We start from the raw sequence: 20200 nt of genomic DNA, 5'->3' as shown, positions 1-20200 counted from the left end.
CCCTTAAAGAAGTGCGTCTGCTCCTGACACTTCACCCGGTTGGCCCAGTGACGCTACACTCTGCCCGGCAGTCCAGAAGTCTGCCTCCATTTACCCAGCTCGCTCACTCATCTTCTCCTTGCCTTTCATGGGCTTCCCTCATCTTCCGCTGACATCAGGCTCCTGGAAACCTGTTCCCCACACATGTCCTTCTTCTCTCTGGGGACTTTGCTTCCAGGGCTGGCTGCAGGCCCTACTGTGGTCCTGGGTCTGGAATCTCCCTCTGCTCTGTGCAGCTATCTACCACAGACTGCAAGGTCAGTGTCCATAATGCCCTCTGGAACATTCAAGAATGAATACATCTTTGAGGCCTTTCCAATGAGAAGAAACACTTTTAGAAAATTCATATCTTATTAGTTAACTTTCTGTGACTGATACGGGTTCACAGTTCTGATGGGGTTTTTAAGCAGGACACCAGGTGGCATCTGGGAATGCAGGTTCCACAGCTGAGCAGCCTCAGGAAATGCTTGTGGAGATGCCCTTGTCCACGCTTATTCTTCCCGCAGTCTTCCACTAAGTAGCACATGAGCAAGCCAGGTGAGAATAACAGAATGTTTAAAGCTGAATTTACTTTATTTCCTTTTCATGAATGTCTCAGAAAAAGGTTTCTATGGGTCCCATTTTAACAAATATTGTTCTGTTGTATAAATTCATTCATTGTCTGAAGCCATCTGCCACAAATAATTTAGTCTAGAAATTAAATAAAAAAGCCAGCAGTGATGGAGACCCTGACACGGCCATTCACGCCTTGGATGTCGGCCGAGCCTTCTGTTGGCCACGCTCGTCCCCGAAGGAAGGAAATGAGCCAGGACAGGACGACAGAGAGGACAGTGAGCATGCACATCAGATGTCGGCTTCCCTGCTGCTTCTGTAAATCAGAATAAATTTGGTTTTCATCTTCAATTACATAGTCTGTGGCAGCTGAGGGCTTTCTGGTAACTTGTGAGAATTCTCCAGGGGTCCCCAGGGCTCCCTGTGCCTGTGGGCGGCATGTCTGCAGGCGCCGTCTGGTGGTGGTGGTGCAGGCAGGACTCTGATGGACCCTGAGGTTCACACGCCCTGAACAGTCTGCCCGACCTGAGTGAGATGGGTGGCCTCTTCACCACTGGGGTGCTTCATATGGGACAGCCACTCCCTTGACGTCCCTATGATACATGACTGCATGTGGCCAGCTAGAGAGGGGTCCATCCGCTGGCCTTGAAGGAGGCTGCCACATTACAGATGGTGACCTGGCGAGGACCTGCAGGGGTCCTCTCATAGCTGAGCGACCCCAGCCAGCAAGAAAATGAACGTCCAAGCCCTATAGCACAAGGAACTACACTTTTCCAACCCCCTGAACGAGTCCCCAAGAGGCCACTAAGCTCCAGATGAGGTGTAGCTCGGCCAACACCTCGATTTCAGACTTGTGAGGCTCCAAGCTGAGAAGCCAGCCTACCATGCCAGACTTCAAGGGGAAACTGGCCCTGTGTGGACCTGGATGTGAAACTCTTCCCTTCACAGCTTTTACAAAGCAGCCGGCCCCTTCAACAAGCAGAGTGCAGCTTTCCTGAAGGTGCTAGGCCTTGAAGACACCTCCTCTCCACCCCCCACCCACTCCTGCCTCTCCTCCCAGCCCCCATTACAGAAGCCAACAAAATGTTCTTTATTCCTTGAAGGCAGACTGATTTCTCTCCATTTGCTGGAATTTGGGGGCCATCCTGCACACTGGGTTTCAGCTTCTAACACAGAGGACTTGCAGAAGTGTTCTTCCGAACAAGTACAGTACCCAAGCCAAGCAGCATTCTATGAGACTGATTTTTCCAATGCAAAATTCATAACAATGGTAGTACTGGAAATACCTGTGTGAGCACCTACTAAGTGCTGTGCCCTGTGCTAGGGGGTTTGCTAGGGGAAATCATGTTTAGTTCTTACAGTTGCCCTGCAAGGTGGACTCGGTATCAACATCCTTTTAGGAATCAAGGAGCGATGGGGGGAACCCTAGCAGTGGCACCTGGGATTGAGTTTCAGTCCAGCTGTGTGTCTAGCTCCAAAGCCAATGGTCCCAGTAACTCTGTATGTCCCCTCATGAGCACCACAGCGAACATCAGCCAGCAGATGGCAATTCTGGTCTCAGTACGTTCACCCTCTCGGCTGGTCCAGGAACGGGCTTGATCTCGTCAACAAGAACAGGAATTCACGGTGGTGTGACTGTGTGCAACAGCAAGTTCATGATCAGGGGCAGTGGCTTTAGAAAAGTTTGGGGAGATTTGAATCCCACAACTCTTTCTGACTGAGATCCTGGCAAAATGAGTCTCTCTACTTCTCACTTTTGCTGTATGTACAAAGAGAGTTATTGGAGTGTATACCTATGCAGTTAAAAGGGGTAACACACACAAATAGTCTGACACATGGGACACACTCGGGGAAGATTAGATAGTAGCAGTTATGTATGTTCACACCAGGCTCCAGGGCCAGATCTGAGTTTGCACTACATGCAAAGCACATGGCTTTGGGGAGATGCACGCAGGGAGTGGCAGGCTGCTTTTCATATTTGGAAACATCAATACAAATTCTAAAGGACTTGAGTTAATCAGTTTGCTAGCATGATGTACAACTATACTCAAGTTACCAGTTTCTTTACAACAAATGGCAGTCTCCGGTTTCAATTAATGCAAGCACACAAAGGAGCTTTCAGAATTCCATCACTCTGGAGTCTGCCATGTGTAACTGGGAAAGAAGAACGGGCTCAGAGTCAGAGGAAGGCCCCGTGGGCTGCGTCATGCTGAGCAAAGGCTTCCTCCTACATGAAGGGGCAGCAGAAACTCAGTAAATGGCGGTCGCATCCTCATCATGCCCAGTGTCACACTCCAGCCGAGAGGTGTGAACTGTCACTGCCATCTGGTGGCGGAGGTCAGAAGTGCAGTCACCGTATATGGAAAGTGTGCACTTCAGCCAGGTTCTTAAGCAGCGGTGCAGGTGAGAGACCCAGGGGGGCCACTGTATCTAATGGGTTAACTGCTCTCCTCTGCAGCCAGAATGCCACCAACCATGCACCACCGGTGGGGGTTGGGGGACAGTTAACAGTCATCCATCAAACATTGTAGTTCAGATGAGAAACCCAGGTTGAGGAAATGAAATCTGATTTAGCAGGAGACAGGGTTCATGGAGAACCCTTTGCCAGCAGCACTACAGGAGAATGAATCAAGTTTGCTTTCTTGTATGGCTTATTCCTATCAGGCTTGTATGACTTTTCACTGTTCAGTGTGCTTGTTTTACACAACACAGGTTGTCGGGCAATAACACAATATCCTATGCCCATTGCAGTTTCCAGAAATTGACCAGGTACAGTATGTTAGCTGACTGCACCAGAGGAACACTTCACAGGATTTCCTCAGGAATTTAAGAGGATGGTTCATAAATGTGTGCGCCAATCCCTACATGCCAAGCTTTTTTGAAACAACTAATATTTCCACGTTTGTTTTACACAGTTATGCTATTCTGATGATGTAATGATGGGAACTGCATTCCTTTAATGACATTTATGGAGCATCTTTTTAGGCGGATCCCGTATTGACTTGTAAGACTTCATGCCTGCACACATTATGTATCACTTCACACATTATCAAGAATCAAAATGCTTTGCACTACTCAATGGTAGCTGGAAATTTAGGGCAAGAATAAAGAACACTTAACCAATTAAAGATGTCTCATCCATTAGCACTTGGCACAAACTTAGTCAGATATTATAGATTCAATAAATACTTTTTAAATTAATTCGATGTCCTCCTCTCCCATATTTCATTGCTGATGGCCCTTTACTTTTCTTGGATGTAGGATAATGAGTATGTCTTCCATTAACACTGTTTATTTGCTAAGGGCAATGATGTAGTCTGACAGTCATCATATCCTTGTTAGAGGGAAGTTCACAGGAGACACTGTGCTAAGTACTTTTGATGCTGAGGCTGCAAAACTGGTAGTCACATGGTCCACTCCTACCAACATCGTCTACAAGGCAAAGTGCTTGAATGTTTCTGAACCAACACTGGAAAGCGAGGATAACACATGAGCTTCCGGACTCACAACTCTCCTGAAAAGCTTAGGAGACAGTCAACGGGAGCCAACAGCCCATTCCCACATGGCGCCCCCTAGCTGGAATCAGCACGCGTTCCCCTGACATGATGCACACTCTCAGGTTTCCGCTGGTGTTCCTCACCCAGCAAACACGCACAGCTCCATCTACGGGGTCAGCCTGGCCTCGTCCCCGTGAGCACTGTGGCAAAGCCTGCCATCTCTGATCGGTCTTACCATCACATCCCAGGCAGTCTGCCCTCAGTGCCACCAGCTCAGGGTCTATGCACGCCTCTCCGTCTGCACCAAGAACCTGGCTGTCACTCACCTGGAATGAGGGCCTCGCACTCTTGCCTTACCTACAAAAGTTTATATACACAGCAGCCAGAGAAATATTTCCAAGGTTCCAATTTAATCAAAGAGCATAGCTTCTAAAAATGCTACAGCAACTTCTCCTTGCAAGTAGGATAACATGCAGGCACTTTAGTATGCCTGAAAGATAAGAGCTGCCTGCCCCTTCCTCCATCATTGAGCCATTCACAGGTAATGCTGCCTGCTCTGTCATGCTACACCTGCAGATGACACCTTTTATTTACCTCTCACACACCTAGCTCCTCTGGCCTCAGGGTCTTTGCACCTGTGGTTGTGTCTGCCTGCAATGACCCCACAAAGCTGACTTTAACCCTTCCTCCCTTCACTAACTCAGATGAAGCAGCAATGCACCTTCTGTGATATTTTGCTCTATCCCTGGTTTTATCTTCTTGGCAAAATGTGTGCTATTTGTTTCCAGGTTTATGCCCTCAACTACTGGGCTATAAGTTATGATGACAGCAGATATATGTGTGTGTATGTGTCCAAATCTCTATTTCCAGTGCCTAAAACAGTGCAGAGCACATGGCAGGAGGGTTACACAGGTGCAGCATGTGCATGGCACCCACAAAGATTCTCATTTTCTTACACCTGCCCTTGAAAGCACAGCTCTGAGGTTATGTGATTTGCTCACGAGGTGAAGTCAAACACAGCTCCACCTCACCCCGTATCTCCTGAGCCACTCTTTCCACCTGACCTCACCTAGTCACACACTTATGAACTAAGTAAGTGTGGGATTGTGACAGTTAAAACTAAAGATACATAGCACTCCAAAAATACGAATCGATTACAAAAGAAATAGAAAGGAAAGAAAATACCTGCAGAAAATGATGGAAATCTCAAGGGGTGTTAAGCTATGTGGGAATCCAGTGGATTTAATTTTCTTCAACCAAATGGACTTAGAGAGAATGTGCTTGAACTCAGACACAATCATGTCCCGCATAGATGGCGGCTTTTCTGTTTTTGAACATTGTTCCTAGACTGAGAAATGATCTAGATCTTTCCGCCATGTGCATCCAGATTCAGTCCGCACCGTGGCGATCGTGGTTGTGCACCGCGCCACGTGCATTCTGCGCTCTCGGGGTTCGGGTTCAAGCTCTTTGTGACCCGGTTTGCCACAGCCAGAGTTTTCACATTTGGAAGTTAAGCCGAACTGATCATAGCACAGTTACAGTTCAGTCCTGAAAAAAATGCCTTACTCCAATATTTCAGACCTATTAAGCTCAGAATTTTAACCAACATCCTCTGATATAACTTATATACAAAGCAACAGTTCTCATTTGGCAACACAGCAAAGGGAGTTAATTATATTAGGCACCAACAGTTTTTGTTATAAATACCTGGAGATTCTTTACTACACTGATGACATAGACTTAAGTCTCCTTAAAAAGTAACCTTTGTTTTCAGATATAGTTTACAACCATTTTTTAAGATTGAATCTTGTTCCACGTTTGTGCACATGTATATTTTATCCCACATTCTTAAAAAAAAAAATCGGCACACTCTTTTATTTCCTATGGAAATTCCTTTAGATAATTAGGAAACATCAGTCCTAAGGGTTCCAACTGACCTTAATATCAATATATACCCCTTATTAATCAACTGCTCTTTGTTAGATACTGTCCTAAATTCTTTATTTTTATTTTCTTTTATTCAATGGCTTTATTGAGATAAAACTGAAACAGAGGAAACTGCACATTACTGATGTGTGAGATTTGGTTAGTTTGGCCATAGGTATACACGATCAAGGGCCATCAACATATCCATCACCTGAAGAAGTTTCCTTGTATCCTTTTTTTTTTTCTTTTCTGTAGGAAGAACACTTGAGATGAGATCTACCCTCTTAAAAATTGTTTAAATACCTGTATCTTATTGTTAACTATAGGCACAATATTACAGAGCAGGGCTTTGAAACTGACTCATGACTAATTTTATACCCATTGAATACGAGCTGCCCAGATCCCATGCCCCAGCCCACAGTAACTACCATTCTACTGTCCATTTCTATGTCTTTGACCACTTTGGAGAACCTGATTGTGCACAATAGCTAGGATACGGAAATAACACAGACATCCATGGACAGATGCATGGGTTTAAAAGGTGTGATTTATCCATATAACACAGTATTATTCAGCCTTAAGAGACAGAAATCCTGCATTTGTGACAGTGTAGAGATGTTTCTGTCACAACTCAGAAGGTAAGTATTCAATTGTGATTTCATTTCATAAACTTTTTTGAGCATCTGCTGTGTCCAAGTACAGTTGCCACACAACAGTGAAGGAAAAAGAGCCCCTGTCCTTACATACCCTCCAGAGCAGAGAGAGAAGCAGTGAGCGAGTCAGTGATGGTACACGTGTCCCATGGTGCAGGTCTTGGTCGGGGGTGGTGGTGCCTTGAGCAGACCGCAGTGAGCAACCCCACTCATGACCGCGAGGATCAGTGAGAGCAGAGGAAGGGCACAAGCTCTGAGACAGAAGCCTGATGTCTGGGGAACGGCAGGGAGACTGAGGGGCTGAGCAGTGGCAGGCACGGAGGGCAATGGGCATGGCTACACACAGCATGAACATCACGCGGATTTGGATTTTACTGAGAGACGAGTCACTGGAGGGTTCTGAGCAAAGGAGTGATGGACACTAACTCTTCAAAAACCCACTCTAGTTTCCTCATTAAGAATAGACTGAACTGAAGCAAGAACAGAAGCCAGGAAGTCAGCAGGCAGCCGCAACAGCCCAGGCCGGACATGGTGGTAGCTGCTACCTGTTGTGATTAATAGAAGTGCCGGACACTGGAGGTGATGGGAGAGTGTATGTATATGTGTAGGTATGCTGATGGATGAGGGGAAGAAGAGAAAAAGAAGACTTAGAAATGAATATAACCTTTTTTAGCTTAAGCAGTGGGGAGAAAGGAATTGCCACTTTCTAAGGAGAAACTGGTGGGAACAGGTTTTGGAGAGAAAGTCCAGGTTTGTCTTTGGGCACGTTATGTGTGACACACCTGGACCTGCAGATGGAGACATCAAGTACACAGTGAGGTATCTGTACCTGGAGTTCAGAGGAGAAACTTGACTAGAACGCATGTTGGAAGAGGTCAGCAGATGGGTTGCAGTAGTTCAAGCTGCAGGACTAGAGTGAGTGTAGACAAAGAAAGAAGCTGCCAAGGCACCCTGAGCACTCCGCCATTCAGTGAGGAGCCTGAGCAAAGCAACAGTGGGGGCAAGAGGGGAAGATGGGAGGACAGCCAGGAAGAGGTGTCCAAGCAGGCGATGGAGGCAGAGTCAGGAAGGAGGGCTGAGCAGTGGTGCAAAATGCTAACGCAGGCGAGGTGGAAAAGGACAAGCAGACCATCAAATCTGCCTGGAGCTCCCCTGGTGGGTGGGGCAAAGGCTTCTCTAGCCTGGGCTCAAGGGAGACTCGGGGAGGGGGACGCAGGGAACACAGCCCTCTTCTCAAGCTCCCCCATCGATGCTGCTGTCCAGTCATGAATAAGGAATTTTGCTTCTTGCTGAGGGACCCAGTCGACTGGGAAACCGAGGGCTGCTGGGGTTCTGCAGTCAGTGGCTGGGAACCCCAGTCCAGGCAGAGGACAGGTGGTCACGAGGAGCACAGGCAGGGAAGCTGTAGAAACCTTTCACGTCTGCTCCAGCAAATATATTTCTGAGTGTCTCGATCTTTTTTTCTTTTTTTAAAGCAAGTCTCTCAGGCATATATGGTCAAGTAATTTCTGAACAAATGATCTCCCTTACTGCTATCTGTAACATACTATTAATTCAACATCCTAAGTAATTCCCAAATCTATATCTTCCCTTTTATTCTCACTTAATTCATTTGAATTATCACTAGAGGTTGTTTGGAATCACTCACTACCTGAGTGTCTTGGGAGCCACAGCAGTTCTGGGAGAGGCTGGGATTGGCGAGTGGGCCGTTTGGAATGTGAGCACATGACCAGGCACCGCAAGCAGGGACAGCGCTGGCAGCCTGCTGCTGGTCCCACAGGAAGCACCTGGTCGGCGTGCTGGGATCCCACTCGTTCTACGAGGTGACCCCGGAAGTATGGCCATGGTTGTGGGGCCCACCTGCTTCCAGAATTACCTCCCCAAACGTCCCATAACAAACTGCCAAATGACTTATAAAACCAAATAAGCACCACTTCGTAATAAGCCATTCAAACAGAATTTCCATCTTGAAGGAGTCTTTAGGCACCCTCACTCAACTGCCTTATCCCACTTGCTGATGCGTATGTTGTGAAGGGTGGACTGTGCATGGCCCTCAGAGGTTTTTTACATATTCTTAGTCTGCTCATTCAGTTATGTGTGGTGTCCCATGTTTTATAGTTTATTACTATTCACATCATGCACCATGTCCGATAGCCCAATGTGGGTATTTCTAAAGAAGACGTGACCTACACGTGATTCCAGGGAGGTTAGTGATAAAGAATCACAATTTTTTCAATCGACTCAAAGTGACATGGGATACGAGAGAACTGTTTCTTCCTGATGACAGCCATTCATCGTGGGCCTTACAAGGGGCATCTGCACTGCCTGGGTCACTGTGCACTGCAGGTGGGAAGCAGCTTACAAACACTGTGCGGGCATGGCAGCACTGAAGACCCGTAGCTGAAGCCACAGCGACCTGACAGGCAGAGGTGCCGATTCTTCAGAATAGCCGTGGGAATCTCACACATAGTAAAGCTTTTGTTGAGGGGGTGGGGGAGTCTTGGTGGTACAAAGGTGCAGGAAGCAAGTTATTTAGCAGCAGGATTCATTGACCAGAAAAGACAAACAGCTGGTGAAAGCTGAATAAAGCAGAGTGAAAAATCACAGGGAGGGCACACTGAGGGTTCCAGGAAGAGATGCGACACGAGCAACTAGAATTAGAATGGCTCTACTCTCAGACAGCGTCAGTCAGCACACGATGGCCTTGCCCCGACCCTGAGGAGGGCTCTGTAATAAACGAAAACACAGCTTCTCCATCAAGTCACTGGTCAACAGGTCTAACAAATGAAAATGGTGGTACAGGTCAAGAGGCTGTTTTCTGCTATAAACAGGTGCTTCAAAGCAGCAAAGGCCAAGATGCACTTACAGGTGCACATTCCTGCCTGGCAACAGAAGGTCTTAGAGATAACCGCTGGCATCTATACAGATGGTGTCCATCAACTGCTGACCTCAGAGAAGGTTTTGCCTCTCTGGTTAAAAAACAAAAAACAACAAAAAATAAAGCCCTAATGTTGTTAGCACATTGTTTGCTTCACAGGAAGACGCTATGGCGAGAAGCTTCTGGACAATGCTACAGAAAATGGTTACGTTCATAAAATAGACAAGCCTCAGATTGTGTAGACTGTGGAGACCAAGACAAAGAACACGACAATGACAAGCAGAGCTGCAGTATGAGCATGAGCGGCCACCTGTCAGTCAGCACACGACCCACTGGCCCAGTTTCTGCAGCCCTCTGGGGGTGACAGTTTGACCTCGAGTGGCAACACTATTGCATTGAATGGAAAGTTAGAAACCAAAGAAGATTCTGAACGTTTTCAGGGCTGTCTGGGCCTAGGGCAAGGAGGCATACCAAACGTCTCGGTGGGTGTTCGGAGACCTGCCGGGGGAAGGGCAGAACAGGGCAGAGCAGCATCTCCCCTGCAGCTCACAGAGCTGTGTGACAGGTGAGGCACCCTTCTCTGCATCTTCTGCTCAGCTGCACTGGACTCTGAGGGAAGGGGACGATGCTGTGAGCTGTGGTCTGGTACCACGCCGAGCCTGGGCAGGCTCCTGGCTTCAGGGAAGGAACACCCTGTGGGAGACAGCAGGGCCTCTGCTGCAACACAGACCTCCATGCAGGGGCAGCGCTGCCAGGAAAGAAGCCAGAACAGGGCTGGTCTCTCAGGAGCACCTGAGGAGTGCGGGGAGCCGCGGAAAGGGCCTGGGCCAGGGAAGTGCAGGAGGAGCAAAGCCTGCACACTTAAGTGAGCAGTGCTGGTGAACAGGGGCAGGGCACAGGGCTGCGGGTCCAGAGCCAAGTGGGAGGATCTGGTAAATTTTCCAATGCAGAAGACCTGGAGTTTCCACTCCGTTCCTGACACGTAACAGGGGCACAACTGGTGTGGTAAGTGAAGGTCACAGCCCAAATGCTATCCCTGGGGACTCGGCCAAGTACAAGCAACGGCCCATCTCTGTGTGTGCTGCCAAGGGCAGGTCGAGCCCTGGCAAGGCAGGAAGGCGCGGGTAGAGTGCGGGCGTCTAACGATTTAAGTGGCAGATGTGAGTCCATTCTGAAACTTCTACACAGAAAGAAGCTCACTAACAGCCTGCTTCACTGAACATCTGACATAAGTGTAGCTCATTTTCACGAATCCTACACTTGTTTTACATATAAACCTAAAATATATATGTGTGTATATATACACTTGCTTCTGATAATATTTAATTCAAATGTGAGTTTTTTCCAAGTATGTACCAGTCATAATTGAAGTTTCTCTGCATTTTCCACAAATTTAATTATACATATACTATATATATATATATATATTGCAAGATATGCAACACTGGTGCCATTTTCCCATGAAGTATGTATACGTGAGCATTTTCATCATACTGTAACTGTATAGAGCATGAAAATCAGTCAAATGTGATGTTAAAAAGGCTTCCATAAACCAAATGTTTGAATGGATCATTGTCTTAATATTGGGTGGGAGAATATATTAGAACTGGTAACTTTAATCTTGACCAAGGACAGAGCAAGTAAGATGAGCGTAGCTAACAAAGTTATGCCCCATTTTAAAATCTGCATTACTCCATGTATACACTTGTTCCAGAAGATTCCTCACAATCCCCAATAGCACCAACACATGGAACTACTCAGAATCTTAAGTGCCTTGAAAGGATTTCATAAACATGAAATATTTAATTAAGAACACTTATTTGTCATGTTAGGCTTTAAAAGTGATCCTGTGAGATGACATAATCGGTTCAGTCCTTTAGCAAAACACGTTGAATAAAATAAAAGCCTTTTTGTCAACAACAAGAAATTTCTCTTAGAAGGAGAAAAATTCAAAATCCCTCCATTAACTTTAAGGAAGCCTCAAAACAGCGAAGGCAGAGCAGGGTGTGTGTCCTGTTAAAGAACATGGTAATACCTGCACTTCTCCACTGTGAGCACCTTTACAGAAAGGTCTCACTGAACATGTGCGTCTTCTATCTGGGAGATTTACTCAGTTCCAGTATAGCTGCTCAGCCTCTGACCACAGAGAGATGCCAGAGGGTAAAACTCAGTGTGGCTTCCTCCCCTCACCCTTGTTGACAGCTATCAGCATGCTTCACACTTCAGTGCAAACCCATAAAAACAATTAGCAGGTCATTACTGCAGTCTTTCAAATACATATGTGTCAAAGCATCACTTAAAGATTGTGAAGACAAGCAGAACAGCCCGGACCTCCTTGGGGAAATTCTTTTTGGGTCTGCAAACTGACTGGTGGGAACCACTGGGGCACGGGGCATCATCAAAAGCACAGAAAAGCAAATGCAAATCAATGCAATATGGGGAAATGGACTTTTGCAGAACACTATATACAGCCGAGCCTCATAGTGACACAAGTGCCTTTTGTGGTACATGTGACAGACGTTTCTACAAAAATAATGTTTTACCTGGAAACATATTAGTACAATATACCTGGCCATTTTTAAGACTGTGGTAATACGTAGATTTGTGGGATTGGTGGCTAGGTATAAACATATGTTTTAGAAATACCTTACTTGTGTCACTCCATTCTCTGCTTCCCAGTTATAAGAACAATACATGGTTGGTCATCATTATATTTATTTACAATCAGTCACTGGCCTTCTCTATATACCATCTGCCTTGCAAGAAACAGGAAATTCAAGGATGAACTGCTTGCAGAAGATTAATTTAAATAATTTATTTCCTTCAAATCTAAGATTCCTAAGCTGTTCCACTATGTTCTGTACTATTAAAAAACAAACATATGAAAGACTGTCTTGAAAAACAAGATATAATGATTAATTTTATCTCTGAACAAGTCATGAATTGGTGATAAAAATCTATTACTGTTTTGAATTTTTTTCTTCTATTTTGGGAGATTTGACCTCCAGACTTTAGTTGAAATGCTTGGAATATGAAAGTAACCTTTTCACAATTGCAGATAGTAGAATAAAACACAGGTTCCTCTGCCTGTGAATTTTTTCCCTTTGTCCCTCAAGAGGGTGGCACAGGCGCTGGTTTGCCTTGGACAGTCATAGATTTTTGGCTCCTTCTAGCTTAATTATTAATACCATTACCCTCTGACCCAAATGAGTTTTGGTTCACTTAATAAATTATATGGACAACACATTAGTCAGCCTGCTGGTTTGCATGACAATACAGAATTTCTGCCATTACTCCTGAATGATGAATACTGCTTCTATAATATCTCACTTTCACCCTGTCACCCCGTTTTGGTTCAGGGTGTATGAAAAGGCACACAGTCCTGGAACAGCACAGCAAACTCAAGACCCGACAGTCAAAGAGCAGGACTGAGAATAAGGAGCACACGCAGTGGTACCATGAGATGGAGTGCTGGTCCATGCCGCCAGGGAAGGCACAGCTGGAGGGAGACAGATGGCCTTCGCCACCATGGAAGATGCATCTTGGGCAAAGTCCTTCTTCCCACGGACCTCACGGAATTACCGAGCAAATGAGGCTGAACAATAGCAACATCATGTTTCAACTTTGCTCTCAACGTGGTAGAAATACAGGCATCTCTATCAACACACAGTGGCAGTTTTCATAAGTACAATTTTAGCACATGTACTAAGTATCAGACTTATGAATATGTATACATTATTACTATAATCCAATTGCTGGACTTTAACCTACTGAAGTAACTGCTAGGGAGTGAGCACACAGCTGCCTGCTGAGCACTGCTTGTGATGACCAAGAATGGCACCATCTAAATACCTGTTTAAGGATGCAGCTGATAGAACCCAATACCCTACTCTTTCTGTGGCCTAGTACGTGATCTATTCTGGAAACTGTTCCCCATACTATTGAGAGGAACGTGTATCCTGTTGCTTTGGGTGGAGTGCTCTATAGATGTCTGTCAGGTCCATCTGTTCTAGCGTGTTGTCCGGTGCCTCTGACTCCTTACTTATTTTCTGTCTGGTGGATCTGTCCTTTGGAGTGAGTGGTGTTGAAGTCTTTTAAAATGAATGCATTGCAGTCTATTTACTCCTTTAATTCTGTTAGTATTTGTTTCACATATTTAGGTGCTCCTATATTGGGTGGATATTTAAAATGGTTATATCCTCTTGTTGGACTGACCCCTTTATTATTATGTAATGGCCTTCTTTGTCTGTTACTTTCTTTGTTTTGGAATCTATTTTGTTTGATATAAGTACTGCAACTCCTGATTTTTTCTCCCTGATATTTGCATGAAATATCTTTTTCCATCCCTTCACTTTTAATCTGTGTATGTCTTTGGGTTTGAAGTGAGTCTCTGTAGGCAGCATATAGGTGGGTCTTGCTTTTTTATCTGTTCTGTAACTCTATGTCTTTTGACTGGTGTATTCAGTCCATTTACATTTAGTATGATTATCGATAGGTATGCATTCACTGGCATTGCAGGCTTTAGATTCATGGTTACCAAGGTTCAAGGGCAGCTTCCTTACTATCTAAGAGTCTAGCTTAATTTGCTTATTAATGTATTTCAAGCACAATCTAAAGGTTCTTTTTTTTCCCTCCCACTCTTCTACCTCCTCCACTCTTTATATAGTAGGTGTTATATTCTGCACTCTTCATATACCCCTCGACTAACTTTGTGAGTAGTTGATTTAATTTTGTACTTGCTTAGTAATTGATTGGTCTACTTCCTTTACTGTGGTTTTATTTTCCCTGGTGACAGCTGTTTAGCCCTAGGAGCACTTCCATTTACAGCAGTCCCTTTAAGATACACTGTAGGGATGGTTTATGAGAGGTAAATTCCCTCAATTTTTGCTTATCTGTAAATTGTTTAATCCCTGCTTCAAATTTAAATGATAATCTTGCCAGGTAGAGTATTCGTGGTTGGAGTTCCTTCTGTTTCATTGCATTAAATGTATCATGCCACTCCCTCTGGCCTGTAAGGTTTCTGCTGGGAAGTCTGCTGACAGCCTGATGGGCTTTCCCTTATACTTGATCTTTTTTCTGTCTCTGGCTGCTCCCAATACTCTCTCCTTGTCCTTGATCTTTGCCATTGTAATTATTATACGTCTTGGTGATGTCTTCCTGGGTTTCTTGTGTTGGGAGATCTCTGTACTTCCATGATCTGAGAGACTATTTCCTTCCTCAGATTAGGAAAGTTTTCAATAATTATTTCCTCAAAGACACTTTCTATCCCTTTTTCTCTCTTCTTCTTATGGCACCCACATAATGGAAATACTGTTCCATTTGGATCGGTCACACAGTTCTCTCAATATTCTTTCCTTCCTAGAGATCCTTTTTTCTCTCTGTTCCTCAGTCTTTGTTTTGTTGTTCTCTAATTTCATTTACTGTCTCCTCTCCCTCATCTAATCTACTTTTAAATCCCTCCATTGTATGTTTCATTTCAGAGTATTTTTCAAAGTTTATATCTCTTTCTTGAAGTCCTCCCTGACATCTTGAATATTTTTCTGTAGCTCCATGATCATGTTTATGTCTTTCATTTTGATGCTTTTATCAGAATATTGGTAATATCAAGCCCACTTTCTGGAATTTTTTCTTGAAATTTTTGTTTGGACAAAATTCCTCTGTCTCCTCTTTTTTTTTTCAGTGTTTCTTGTGAGATAATACATTTGCGTAGGAGGCATCCTCTAGTGCCCAGAACCTCTACTCTCTGGAGCTGCCTGGTACCTGCAGCAATGGCAGGAGTTGCAGGCCAGTGTAACTGGTGCCTGCTGGGAGGAAAGAACTCTTTTCTGCTTCCCAGATGCAGTGCCTGCCTCCAGTGCCAGGGCCAGTAGGCTGAGAGTGCAGGGAGGTGCCTCTGTGCTGTGCCACTCTAGCTGCCATAGGAGGGGCCACCCTCTGGCAGGCCTGGTGTGATGGCGGGGGCAACAGGTTTGTGAGCCAGTGCTGGCAGAGAGGAGTGAGTGGCAGGCTGCAAGTCACAGTGGTGGGCCTCGGCTTTACATTTCCAGCCAGGGGGATGAAGTGTCTGAAGCTCCTGAACGTTCCCAACCTTCTGGGCTGAGTTTGCTGGGGCGATTTCATCCACCTGTCCTTTCTCCTGAGCAGCAAGTTCTATGTAATCTTTACCCCTTCAGTAGCCCTCTTGCTGTTGGGAAGTCTTTCAAAATGCCTGCCTTCCTTTTGTCCTGGAGCAGCCAGTTCTCCACAAGCAGATGGAGTCCCAGTCCCTCGGAGTATTCTGCCCATCTTTCCTTTCCAACCCCAGTAATCTCCAGAGCACCTTTTAATGTGGGTTCATGAGCCCAGAGCAGATCTCCAGGGCTGGGTGTTCAGGAGTCCTGGCCTTCTACTCCCTCTGGTTCCATTTTTCTTCCTCCCACCTGTAGGCTGGGGTTGGGGGAGGGCTGGGGTCCTGCTGGTTCGTGGCTTTGCTACTTTACCCTTTTCTGTGAGGTCTTCTCTTTTCTGCAGATGTAGGCAGTCTGTTCTGCAGTCTTCAGGTCACTTTTTCAGGATTAGTTGTGTTTGCTGTATTTTCATCTTTTATGTGATTTTGGTAGGTTTCTGTCTCACTACTCACACCACCATCTTTTCCCCTCTGCTTCCTGAAGAATTTGATCATGAGTCATCAAAAGTTTTATCAGAGATTGCTGAATGTTTACAATGAAATATATGAATAAATAATTTAATATTGTATTTATTTTTATTGATTTTCTATTTGACTGTTATGGCAGGAACCACAGTCATTGAGTGATTAGAAATCCGCCTCTCCACTAAACTGAATCTTTTTGAGGATCTTTTCTTTAAAATTTTCCACCTAGAACCTTTTAGGTAATATATTTTCCCCTTATATATTCTTATATATAATATATAGTTATATAATATATATTAATATATATTAGAATAAATATTTTCATACACAGACTAGGGGAATTACATGTATATATATTTAATGGATTTCTAGTGTTCCTTTTAATTCAACATTCCTCAATATAAAATTATAAAAGATGACATAAAAGACACTCTGAGCTTCCTGCAGTAACTATTCTGCATGAGCAATTTTATATTAACATGGCATAAACTGACACGTCACTTGGTTATGCAAGAGTCAAGAAGGCCAGGAAAGAGCATAAATCATCAAGAAAGAATTACTATTTCAACAAAAGCGTTTACTAACTAATCTCTACTTGACATTGGAAATTGATTTTAGTTTTGTACTTTATCTTCTTGAATGTTTGCACAGCAAGTCAAACATTCAAATTGAGATACATTCACTTCTTATCTAGAATTTTCCTTTAATGCTTCTAGCCAATTACTGGAAACCTTTATATAACAGTTCTTTTTTCTTAATGCTTAATATGTAATATACCTTCATTACCATGTGCTTAATCGGGAAACCCCCTTATTTGGAATGTCTCCCAAGGAATCAAATTAAACCTAATTATACTTAATGGCAATGAATGTTGCTTAATTTGGATGGTAATTCTGCTTAATTGAGATGCCTTCAGGTGTCTAAGTGGTGCTCAAGAGGAAGGGTATTGGTGTGTGCAAAGTGTGCCAACCTGGAATGCCTTGTTTCCTCTCTGAACATTTCATGAAAGCAAATGAACAAAGGCAAAGAATTTTCTGAAGCAATATAACACAGTATTCCTGAAATTTAACTTGTTAATTGTTTACAGTGTTTGGAATTAGCAAGTTTTATACACAATCTTTACAAAAATCTATGTAAACGTACACAAAGATGAAAGAGAATAATGACACTTCTAAAATGGGAGAAATATACAAATCCAAAATGCATGAATTCATTACTTTGTTATTCTGCAGTTGACCCACGTTCAAAACTCAACTTCAGAATAACAAAGAACATACCTCAGTGAGCTTTAACGCATTTTAGCTGCCAGCATCTGTTAAAGACGGTGGGACCCGAAGCACATCTTAAACAAAAAGTAAATCTGGTGACAATCAAGAGCTCTCTTTGACACTTCTCCATGTGATGGGAGACTGGTCACTACCCATAACCATCTGCCCTTCCTTCCGGCTTCCAGGTAGTTCTTTTTTCAGGCTCCCTGGGGGCTGCATCCAGGGCATCTGACTCAACTGGACTTAGAGGGAAGCCTGCCAGGCACATTCTGGAAAAGGTCTTCCATTTCTGAGACAGATGTGCCTCATTTCTTTATTGAACATAACTGCATTACAGCTGCTGTTGTGATCTGAGGGGGTGTTACCATGGCTCCCATTAGTGTGATACAAAGAAAAGCCATTGCCTGGGCCCTCAGTGCTACTAAGCTCAAGTTAAACCTGTCAATTTGTCAATCAAATTCCCTGATGTTTTAGCTCAGAGCCACTGTATGCCTTATAGGAATACCACAGGTTTCCACTTCTTCTATACAAAAGACTTTAATACCTTAAAACTCTTCGTAAGGCACTTGTTACATGAAATGATGATTCCCTGAAAACTTCCTCCAATACCTACAGCCAAAAACATCCTACCAACACAGTGCATAACAGCGTTTCATTTCCTTGTGGTACTAATCAAGCAATAACGGAAGATCACTGTAAAAGGACATAACTCTTCTTACTTGAGGGAGGAAGCGCATGAGGGCTACCTCAGTGAAATGAAAAGCACACAAAATGTTCTTATCCTGCAGGAGGTAGGCGGAGTAACCTCGGGCAAAGGGTTTACCTTCCCTGGACCTTGGGTTCTTCTCTGTCAGGCAAAGTGTTTAGACACAGATACTTCAATTATTCTGTATGTATGAGAGCAAAAGAAAAACTCAGATATGTATCTATAGTATATAGATGTGTGTGTGTGTGTGTAGTATATAGTTTAGCAAAATATTCTTGATTATTCATATGTGATCTGTATCTAAATGAATTTTGAAAATACTGGGTGCCAATCAAATTCCCTGATGTTTTAGCTCAGAGCCACTGCCAGCCTTATAGGAATACCACAGGTTTCCACTTCTTCCATACAAAAGACTTCAGTATCTTAAAACACTTCATAAGGCACTGTTAGTTGCAAAGGTCACTGTACACCATGCCGGTGGAGGCCAGCCCACCCTCTGACTGACCCCGAGGAAACTGCCATCAGCACAACTCTCCTTCCCTGTGTGGCTTCTCTTCATGTCTGTCCCAAGTTTCAGTGGCTAATGACATACTCACAATTTCCACATTTGCCCTGACCAGGTGGTCAAAAGGTACAAACTTCTGGTTACAAGATAAATGATTTTTGGGAATATAATGGATAGCATGGTGATTCTAGTGAATGGTACAGTCACTGCACTGTACACTTGAAGTCTGCTAAGGAACTACATCCTAAAAAGTTCTAACACAAGAAAAAAATTTGTATGTATGTGACATGACGTATGTTAGCTAAACTTACTGTAGTAATCTTTTCACAATATGCACACATATTAAATTATTATGACGTACATCTTAAAGTAATACAATGTTATACATCAATTATATCTCAAAAAGACTGAAAATGAATTAAAAAAAAACCCATCAACCATGAACAGAACCCCCAAGACCAGTGGAAGGCAACCATACTGAGAATGCTCATTTTATACCTGAACCTCAGACTGGCTTTCCAATAAATGTAGATATACAGACACATAATGCAGAATGAGCTTTTCAGTTCAAAGAGTGGAATGTGAAGGTACAGGACATTCACCAGGTTTTGTAAGTGTTAAATAGCTGTCCGAGTCAACTTCAGCGATGGTGGAAGCCTTACCTTGTCTGGGTCCATGGTGGTGATGACCCACACACAGTGCGCATTGTCTTCATACTGAACTGGGTAATTAGGGGAAGTGATGATGCCACTGGGTCCACGCAGATTTGATCCGCATGTTCGAGCTAGAAATGCACAGAGATGGAATTACTTGCTACAGCATTTCATCTGTGGGTGCAGACAATATGCACACAAACATTCCAGTTAGGTATGTACCGATAATGATAAAAAGTGGTTCCTGAACTCAAGTTGGTGTGTGAATTTCACTCAGCCTTCAGAACCCCTATTTGGTATTTGCAGCATTGAACAAGAGCTCCTGTCACTATGGTCCCCAAGGCATGCCACTCACAGAACGACCCACTGACGACAGCGCTGCAGAAAATGTCAGATTTAGTCCATGTCAAGTCCCACCTTGACGCAAACAGAGCCTGTGTGCTCACTCAGCTGCACAGGGTAGCAGCAGACAGCGTGAAAAGCACACAATTCTGACCCCATGGCTTTGTCTTGTCCACTTTAAATGAGGATGACAGAGCAGACAGCCTCCAAAGTCTCTTTCAAGCTTTGGATTCTATTCTACAATAAATGGTGGTGATATCTTTACAGCACAGTGCAAACAGGAACTTAAAATACAGTTGACAGTTTAAAGAAAGGAAACAGAAATACTGACTCTAAAACAAAAATACCATAAAACTGAAAGACAAGGCAAATCACAGAAATGGAATAAAACAATAAATATACTAAGGTTGGGATATAAAAGATTTCAGCTGACCTCTTCTTTAAGAAATGAATTGTGTTTTTCCCCCCCAAAATCAACAGGTATATTTTGGAAATCTAGTGTCAGCTGAACTCGTCTTAACATTAGTAATTTAAGCTGGGTTTAAGAAAA

At 43.9% G+C, this 20200-nt stretch overlaps 1 protein-coding gene across 4 annotated transcripts in view; it reads right to left on the bottom strand.

Moving 5' to 3' along the window:
• The window catches only part of CSMD1 (CUB and Sushi multiple domains 1), a 1487013-nt gene that overhangs the window by 355954 nt on the left and 1110859 nt on the right, over positions 1-20200 (bottom strand). For all 4 annotated transcript variants that reach the window (XM_073219228.1, XM_073219229.1, XM_073219231.1 and 1 more), the window contains exon 10: positions 19318-19439. In XM_073219228.1, coding sequence (XP_073075329.1) covers positions 19318-19439 — 122 coding nt within the window. The remainder of the gene's footprint in view (positions 1-19317; positions 19440-20200) is intronic.

This window comes from Manis javanica, chromosome 12 (genome assembly GCF_040802235.1).
Source record: "Manis javanica isolate MJ-LG chromosome 12, MJ_LKY, whole genome shotgun sequence".
Classification (NCBI taxonomy): Eukaryota; Metazoa; Chordata; class Mammalia; order Pholidota; family Manidae; genus Manis; species Manis javanica.
This window is presented reverse-complemented; position numbering and strand designations above follow the sequence as displayed.